Genomic DNA, 10,268 nt, shown 5'->3' with positions numbered 1-10,268 from the left:
GCCACTCCTTTAGAGATTATTCTTCAGAGATTTATTCTCTGAAGAAGTGGCTTACACTGAGTCACGAAACGTCAGAAAATCTAATTTTACTACTCATTGGGATATAACAAATATATAATTTATCAAAATGGTATGTTACAATTGGATGATACCATAACTGGCCTCCTTGTAAATTAAATGAACTATAATGATGTTATAGCCTACACTAAAACGGAAAACGCAATGAGAGAGAATAATTGTTCATGAGCATATTTTAATAAGTTACAGTAGAGTAAATATCGTTGAATTCAAGATTATCAGTTTTCCTTTTTGAATAGAATAGAGTTTTGTGTATGAGATAAGAATAGTCGAGTTGTCAAATGATGAAAAAGATTCAATTTCGCACTACAATTTGTAATTGATATTATAAGATGGAAATACAAACTACATTCCTATTCAAATTTGAAAAATGAAGTGTTAAAACAGAAGTGAACAGCATACTATCGTTGAAGTGATGTTTTCTATTTCATCATTGACACGAGCTGGATTAGTACAAAGATATGTTTATTACGTTCCTTTATTAAACATAGATTGTCATTTTTTTTACTAAAAACAAATTCATCAAGCATACAAATTATCTTATAATATGAACACCAATTTCATCCTTTACAAGTACCATTGAAGTAGAAAACTTCTTGTCACTCACTAAACAATGATCTGTCTCATTGGTTCTAGAACAAATCATTGAACACGACAGTTTGATTGACCTCAGCTTAAAACATGAATAACACTTAGAACACTTTTGAAATCAAGTAAAGTGTACACAATTGAAGAGCTTTTAACTCGGACTATGTCAAATGTAATTTTTCTTCATGTTTACAGTTTTTTCTTATCTCTCATATTCATCGTATATTCTATTAATGTTAAAGAAATATTCTCTCTGATATATGTGAAGAGGCTATATCTTTCGATATTCATCAACATTTACCTTCAAGATCTGCCAATTCTAATGTAATATCTAAATTCGTTAACTGTTTCTACATTTTGGAAGAAAGATTTCGTTGTGAATTGTTTTTAGTCTCAGTATAAAAGTGATGACAGATAGATAATTGATCATTCAATATTCTATTGATATTTTCTCTTTTAAACAAATATTTTGTTAAATTATAAATTGTTTAGTATAAAAATTTCACGCATATATGTATATATTTATATCCTTAGAAGAGTAGAAATGCTGTTCGATAAACATTACATACATAGATATGAATTGTTGAATGAAGTCAATATCAGTATTATTATTACTTCTTGTTGTATTGATACTGTTAATAAATATAAAAGTCTGAAATTTTTATACCAACGTCAAGACATCTCTATTGTAAGGAGCTAAAACTTTGAAAGCTACCACAAGCATCATCAAAAATGTACAAGTTTTTATAAACAATTATCTACGGAACCTACTGAATGTTCAATGACCGGATACCGTCAGAAACAGCACCAGTCAGTCAGTCAGCTACAACGTAGGAACAGGCACAGATATGCATTGGTCCAAGTTGCCATACCTCATTAGAACAACAAGAACACTGAGTTCATAGAAGTAGTTATTTAGTGGTGGTGGTATATAAAAGATAGGTTGTATGTAAGGATATAGTATAGGAAGGAAGAAAGTTATGAAGTAATTTTCATCTCAAGGCTTAAGGGAAGATAAAGAGTGTATACACCTATGCCATTGTGATCGATTCTTAGCCATGTCACTTGGTCTCCAACCATTGGTTACGACGATCACGCGGACCCCAATCAAGTACTCTGCACCTACCAACATGTCTCAGATTAGAAGTTAGTGACTTCATGCTCTGATTCCACGTTTCGGTTTGGCCGCCCATAACTCTTTTCCAACCATCCCCTACATTAGTCAGCATTGCGCGTCGTGGTAATCGGTATTCAGGCATACGTACCACGTGGCTCAGCCATCTCAGTCGATGAAGATTCATGACCTCATCAACTAATTTACCATCACTCCCTTATACTCTGTATGGTTAACCCCACTATTACTCACCTGGTGATCCCAGAGGATGCGAGCAATATTTCTAAGACTTTTGTGGTCAAATACTAGTAACTTGCGAGTATCTTCCACTCTTCATGGCCATGTTTCGCAGCCGTAGCGTCTTCACCGCACAGGACTATGTCATCTGTGTATTCTAATTCGATTAGTGGACCTCCTGGTAGGGGGTTGGACTATCAAAAGTTGGTTGTGTATAGATAAAGCATATATTAAGGAAATCAACAAACTGCATCACTCGAAGAGCGCCAACTTGGTATCCTGAAAAGAAACGGAAAAGAGGAAGACCAAAGGTCATACTATGTCAAGAATTGGAAGCAGACAAGAAAGGGGTGAATAGCAATTAAAAACAAGCGGAAAGTATTGCCAAGGACAGAATTAGGTGGAAAGTGCTTGTGAACGGCCTTCGCCCCTCTATGAAGAGTCACAGGCGTGAGTAACTAAATAAAGTAACCGTTACCGGCAACAAGCTTCGATATTTTCCGGCCAAAAAGACATCAGTTGGAACGAGGGTTGTGTTAAAGTATTGACCTTAAGTAACTTAGGAGTCTGTCCTGTCATGGTGAGTTTAAAGTATAGGATTTAACGAGGGAAAAAGTATTCAATAATACGGAAAAAGTATCAAAAGATGTAAAAAAATACAGTATATCAGTGATTTATGAAGTTCAAAAAAGGAACAGACTCACAATTTATGGGTCGGTGTATGAGAACACGTCGGGCTCACCAATGAAGATGCCACAGGTATTGTAGTTTGACAACACTTTAACCAATAACTCTTCCCACAATGGAATCGTGCCCCCCTTTGGTGAAATCAAAAGCCAAAGCGAGGATGTTGGAAGATATATTTGATGCATTATCAATATATCGATAAGTGACTGATCTAGCTGACTAGCGATCGCAAGAGAAGTTCCTACTCGTGATCTACTGAGGATGTATGACTGAGTGCCTTCAGCTACGTGCGTCCATTAAAACTAATGTGGTCAGCATCCAATATCGGACACTTACAGAGCAATTGATTTTGGGGATACATGGCTTAATCGCATTCCTTTACTTACTTCTAAAGTCTAAATTTTTGTTAATTGGACGTCGCTGATTGGTCGTCATGACTTTCAAGGTCGGACACATTATGAATTACTTTGACAAACAAGCTGCAATTGAGAAAATTAAAGGTAAACAAGGAACTTTTCCCAACCACTGTGTTGTTTTTCGTTTTTTCAAGTGTCCTCTTTTAAGCTTTGATAGACACTAGAAGTTAATTACTTTCAGTGTCGACGAACGCGTATTACATTGCACTCGAGTACGTTTGTTTATGTGCACAAACTCACAAATAATTAGAATCACAGTACGTGAGATGGTCAGAAAATTGTGCTTAACTCCAGCAGTCCTTCTTACTGACCATAAACTGTAGTGGATGCTCATACGTATCTCTAAAATACCGAATTTTCCATGAAATTCCTGGGGATTGGAGAGAGACTGCCAAGTCACCTGTCTATAGAAAGCTAAACTCAAGAATCCAATTTCAAGGGTTGTAAAAAAGCGCTCCATGCACACTTGGAAGGACAACCAGACAGAATCGTGTTGCCTGAAAAATTACAACAAGCTAAGAAATGCGTGTTTATTTACAGTTTCATAACAATAGACATCGAATCATGCATCCTTCAGTAACTAATTTAAACGATAGAGTATTGAAAAGGTCCCGATATGACGAAATGATCTGTTCCAGGAGAGACGATGAATAAGTGCATACATAGGGGAGCTATTTCGCCAATCACTCTTTGTATCTTAATATCCCTCAAATAATATCGTGCTTTTTTGCTATTTATATACGTTACTTCTTATTAGTTTGACTTTTAGCTTCCTAGTCACTCTTATGGTTTATTTGTGAAGAAAGAAGGCCAAGATACCTTGATCTGATTTGAAGCTCGAATCTTGTCAGATTATCTAATTTGTTTTAGACTAATGCAGCTTAAGAATTTGTGGTAATCCAGTGAGAAAAACAAACTACTCGTTGAGGATTTGATCGCGAGCCCGTCTCAAACTAAATAAAACTCAATTCCTGGTTTATGGACTGCTTTACGAGTTTTCGAAGATTTTGTGTTGTGGTTGGCATAAAAAATGAGAATATACTATGAAAAGTTCGTTACTAAACAAATCACGATTGTAACAGTGTCAACTCGTGCGTTTGCCAGGTGTTGTTATCGACTCACCATATATTAGAAGAGACTAGACAACCATTTATTTACGTGTATCGTTCTATAGTATAACACTCTTTTTGATTGTAGCAGTTCTATCGGAAAGAAAAACGCCATATGCATTTGGTTCATGTCAGGAACGCTCTTTGTATCCAGAATCTATACCTCATCATCGTCTTGGCGTAACACTGGCATCGATAAATGGGAATGAATTTGTTGGACCGACAACCTATGATATCCAAGTGAATTTATTAAGTCGAGAGTGTTTAAATTGGGTGTGTTGTAGACTCCAGACATTAGCGAATTCAATAAGAAGAGTATCAGTACTCGTGGGTATACACTAGGAGCTAGAACAGCGCGTAGAATGAATAACTACTTATCCGTAAGTATCAAATTCACAAAATATTATACACACTTAGGAATCAAATGTGATTGTTGTGACCTTTTAGCTTTGCACTTTACTCTTTTATTTCCAGACACTAATGAAAAGATCAATGTTGGTGGTAACAGTCAACTTTGTTTGCGCTCGAGACCAAGCGGTAGAAAAATAATATTGAGTTCCAGATTAGTAACCTCATAGCAGCCAATTTTTGGCGACACACAACTTTAACTAATGAGGATATTAAAGACCGATTAATGGATAACAGAGATTGATAATCTAGCCAGACTGTAATTGTTTTTATAGATTACTAAAATCCTTCAGTCTTAACACCAGTTATACATGAACGAAGTGTTGAAATGAAATTTGAGGATTTATGATCGAATGTCACATAAGCAAAAAGACGTATAACTCTAATTTGCGGACTAATTAGTCGAAATGATTTTAGTGATGGACTTTATCGCTTAGGGTGTTTCCTAACAATCAGTTAAAAAAACAGTTATACACGACTCAAGTAAGAATATTCTCAAAGCATTATTAATGTAGTGGCATATAGTAATAAACTGTCTCTGAGGATGAAAACTATCTCAGTGAGGTTCTATGGCAACAGGACTATTTGACAGTAAGTGCAAATATATCTTGTGTATCACTGTTTGAATCAAGACTTCATTAACATTACTAGATATGAAGTGTAATGAGATGAGACTGGCGTATTGGTAAGACATAAATTCGAATTCTAAGATAAATCATTTGTAAAACATGTGAAATGTAAACGGAACACAGTTATCCTGCCAAATTTACCGAAATATCTGACGATATTGTGATCTTATCAGAAGAGAATAGTGGCTACCAAAGAACTTTAACGCCATTTGAGTATTATTTCATTGTGTGGTCCTCATCATAAAATGTTGTTGATATTGTACTTTATTTGAATTAGGCTGGAAAATTCAAAATGATTCTTTGCTTCTTTTTAGCTTGGTTTATTGAAACACATTGTATCATGTTTGAAACCTCCTTGCACGTGTGGATAATCCACAAGGAAGAGAGAGGAATATTGCCTCGTATAACTATTTATGACTGCTTGGCATTATTCTTTTGCTTAGTGTTTTAAATACAGACTTGAAGCGAATTGACAGGAGTTTCGAACTGCAACTCACTTCTAATCAAGGGATTGAACAAAGTAATCATCCCATAAAACCCATATTCTGAGGCTATCACTCACCAAGTGAACTTTATATTTGATTGCTTAAATTTAATAACGTATAATTGCAAGGTAATATCCCACAGAAAATAAATGGAACTGAAATAATATAGGTGGCTTGATTGATATCATAGAATTATAACTAGCATGAAAATACACACATTATTCAATAGATCAAGTTATAGAAGACCTAAACAAACATATTATGACCTAATCGTTTATGAAACAATGAGTTGCTAAAATTTTTGTGAAATTTCGGTTCAACCTATATGTGGAACACAACTAGGAATGAGATCGGTTATTGAAGAACAAATACACGTGTTGAAGGAGCATAGGCCATACACCAGCCCATTGATCCCGAAGTTGGACGTCTACTGCATCTTTCATCCAGCTCAGCAATCTGTTGAAAACGTTTCCTGGTACTGACAACAAACTGATGCTACTGTGATTCTCACATTTACTCAGATCTCCTTTCTTTGGTATCTTGATGAGGTATCCTTCTTTTCAGTCTATTGACACTTCTTTTATTAACACTGCATAATCGACTTTTATCAAAAGTAGTTTTTTGTTCATTGTAAAGTTTTAATAAAGGTGGTTTTTATTTATTTTATTTCCAATTGTAGAATTCAGATTTTTCAGATCCTGGAGCTTATCAAGATTTTGTAAACAAAACTTCATCGGTCAGACCAAATAAAAAACCATTTAATCAATCTACATATAGAGCAGATAAATCACTTATTGATGAATCAATTGTTGGGTAAGTAAAACAAATGATTTACTACTATGAACGGTATCTTTATTATTACAAAGAAACTTCAAACAAAGACATATTCTGAATAACATAATCCTATCCCGTACTACTTTATAGTCAATATTATGTATTGAAGTTAGCATATTCTGACATGTGAGGTTGGTCAGATATGAATGATGTGTTGTAATAACCGAATGAGGTGATGTCGTTTAACAGAGCTATTTCGTCCTAGTATGTGTTTCATCAGTAGAACACATCTGTGACTTCAAAGAAAGTCGAACAAAAAACCTTCCTGTCCAAATTCCAACGACCAACAGTTCGATTCTTCAGACGATATTCAATAGTCATAACACTTCCAATTGAAGATCAACTCGTTTATTGCAGAATGAGATTCATCATTTGTGGTGTGTATATTCGATGAAATATCAGCTGATGCATTGTTGTTCAAAATGTACTATTTCACAGTCTTCATCTTTGTATAAACCAAAACACTTTGATTTTTCCACAAAGGACTTGTATCAAAGGATATTCTTGGTTGACAATATGAATTATACTCTAATGAGACATTGTACCTCCAGCGTTTATTCATTTAAACGTTTAAACACTTTAATTGTTATTCTGACTAAACTGACGATTCGATGTAGATGATTAAGGAGGTTCAAAATTCAACAATAATGAGATGGACTTCTACATTTCAAAATGATTATTACCAGTACTTTACTGACATGTTCATTAATTATTTATGTGAGTGCGTGGAGGAAGACGTTTCTAGTGATGGAGGTGATTTTGTCAAATACACTTAATAGATTACATTCTACGGGTAAGTGACATAATAAGTAAGATACAAGTCAGTCAGTCACGACGTAGAACTTCGCACGTACGTACATCAGTTTGAGTTGCCATACCACATTAGCACAGAGATGCAGTTGTCGATTCGAATCCCATAATGGTAGAGGCAGTACGAATATAAGCATAATTAAGTCTTTCGTAATCCGACTCAAATACACTTACTGATTAGTATTCTTTGGATAATTTACCTTACTCAGCTAGTGATCAAAATGAGAACGTGATTTGGATAAGTATGCAATTATATTCCAAATAAACGAAGTTGAATAAGAATAAGTTACATTAAGAGCAATGGATCAGTCTCTTATTGACCATATATGTATAATGTGCGTATAGACTCGATATAGCTATAATTCACAAGTATTATAAGCAAAGATGAACTCATTAGCTAGGTGGATAAAGCGATGGCATTTGAAGCGAACAAAACTGGGTTTGAGTCCTGGAGTAAAAATGAACTCTGAGTTGCAGATATATGCAATTGATGAGTCCCAAATAAGACGAAACGCGCTTCTTGAATTCCAATGTTAGCCATTATCCATCTTTGCTTATCATTCACTAATGGTTGTTTGTTTGTTTACCCAAACACCTTGAAATCATTATTGTTTGTTTCCTTTTTTTTTCATTAAATTATGATTAGTGTTGGTACATATGATGTGACAAAAAAATCTGGTCAACATGTACAATGGCAAATGGATACAATGTTACATCCAATGAATTTGCCTAAAATTGAACAACAAAGTACAATATTAATGAATACAGATAAAGTTAGTTACTAATAATAATAATAATAATCAATCAACCAATTTGTTTACTTTTAGTTGAATACAACTACTGAATATAAACGATATCAAAGAAAATTAGCTTATTTAAAATTATACTACTTATAATGAAATGATGAAAAACTCAATTCGATGCATTGAAATGAAGAATAATAAAGAAAGAAGACAACTTCGTGAAGACGTTTTCTTGTTCTCTAATGATGGGTTAATTAGGATTATTATCTTTCTCTTCTTCTTCTTCTTCTTCTTCTTCTTCTTCTTCTTCCTCCTCCACCTCCTCATCATCATCATCATCATCATCATCATCATCATCATCATCATCATCATCATCATCATCATCATCATCATCATCATCTCTGTACATCCATCTGATTACTCTCAAAGGAAGAGAAACGCGTCTCTTAGATAGCATTCCAAGCCACTATTTATCTATTCTATATGAGCTTGGAACAAACAATGCTTTTCACGTTTGCTTGGAATCTGTATCATTTATGTCCATAGTAATAGATGGTAATAATTAGCTATTGTTCTCAGTTATAGGTGGTTTAGTCTAAGTTTCTTAGCTAGAAATGATGGTTCTCAAGCGACTCTTTGATTCATGAGACCTAAAGTATTTTTGTTTACAATTTGTAACGTTTCTTGATTATCCAGTACTTTCCACTTACGTCTTTGAATGAAAGCGAATCGATTCCATTTGTCATCAATCATTGCAGTGATATTTGTTATTAAGCAACGGATACTACTATGATTCATACAGAGTAGTATGTTTGTTTAATGACGAAATAACTGACAGTCTTCATTCATAGTGAAATGACTTATGGCATAAAGTTTTCATTTTGTCAAAGATAGTTTCTATCGCATAATCTCCAAGCATCACAAAATGTGTTGGATGAAAATATGAATTTTTATATGTGTGCATTATATGACTTATTGAATGTGATTAAATACAACTCATTTTGTAGACAAGCTGAATGTTGATCAATTATAGAATTGTCCAACCGTTGCTGCCAGGTGTATTCAAAGCATTGCTCGTATACCCTGGGAAAACCGAGAAAGTAATGTAGTTGTTAACAAACAAGTACTAGGTAAGAACGGCTAATCGATCGATGAAGTAGTGAAACTTGACCAGTTGAGATGGCTGGGACACGTGTTACATATGCCCAACTACCGATAGCCCCGATAAGCAATGTTTTATGGTGTAGAAGTAGGTTGGAAGAAAGCTAGGGGTAACCAGACCAAAACGCGGCACAAATCCATGAATTCAACGACAAGTGGACTGAGCCATGTTGGTAGGTGCAGACTACCTGGTTGGGATCCGAGAGATAATAACAAATGATTATTAGAGACCTTGAATGACATGGCTCAAAATCGTTTGCAATGGCGCAGGTGCATCCACTCTTTATGTTCTCCCAAATTCCAATCCTCTGAATTCTTCATGTTCGTATCCTTTTTCTCCTTCCAAATTTATTTCACTGCATTATACTCCTTGAATGAAATCTTCAAACCCTAATCATTCGGAACACTGCTTATACTCTTACTACCTCTACCACTATAGGATATGGATCGACAAATTAATCTCTGTGCTAATGTGGTATGGCAACTCGAACTGATGTACGTACGTATGTACGAAGTTCTACGTTGTAAATGACCGACTGAATTATAGAACTGTGTACATGATAGAAGTTTCGTAGATGGATATTTTTAATTAAAAAAACAAACAATTCTTTCATTGAAAAACAAACAGTCTCTTGATATCGTATGACTGAAATAGTTGACGAATGTTTGAAAAGCATTCAGATGTCATGAATAATATGTCATTAAAATAATTAAGAACCTCCAAAAATATCTATCATGATGTGGACGGGGTTGAGCAAGCTCACAGCACTCGTCTCGAGACGAAAAATTCAGGTAAATTCATTGGTCTAAGCTTATAGACCGTTGCAGAAATTACACTGCAAAGAACAGATAATATAAATGATCTTAGCTCAGTGAACTGAGAAGTAAGTCAAGTTCATTTGTTTCCCATCAAATTATTGTAATGAGTGGAACATAGTTATATGACATGTTTGATGAGTTTTGAACAAG

General features: G+C 34.6%; 1 protein-coding gene across 1 annotated transcript; it reads left to right on the top strand.

The window, feature by feature from the left end:
* Nucleotides 1-3,137: 3,137 nt before the first annotated feature.
* On the top strand, nucleotides 3,138-8,291 carry Smp_032720 (hypothetical protein; the record flags this gene model as incomplete). The annotated part of the gene is made up of 6 exons (XM_018795254.1): nucleotides 3,138-3,204; nucleotides 4,318-4,469; nucleotides 4,514-4,609; nucleotides 6,431-6,564; nucleotides 8,042-8,168; nucleotides 8,223-8,291. The coding sequence occupies 6 exons, from the start codon at nucleotides 3,138-3,140 to the stop codon at nucleotides 8,289-8,291; spliced, it is 645 nt and encodes a 214-aa protein (XP_018649585.1).
* Between the last annotated feature and the right edge of the window lie 1,977 nt (nucleotides 8,292-10,268).

Source organism: Schistosoma mansoni, chromosome 2 (genome assembly GCF_000237925.1).
Source record: "Schistosoma mansoni strain Puerto Rico chromosome 2, complete genome".
NCBI classification, from domain to species: Eukaryota; Metazoa; Platyhelminthes; class Trematoda; order Strigeidida; family Schistosomatidae; genus Schistosoma; species Schistosoma mansoni.
The sequence above is the reverse complement of the archived record's forward strand: the minus strand, read 5'-3'. Positions and strand labels throughout refer to the sequence as shown.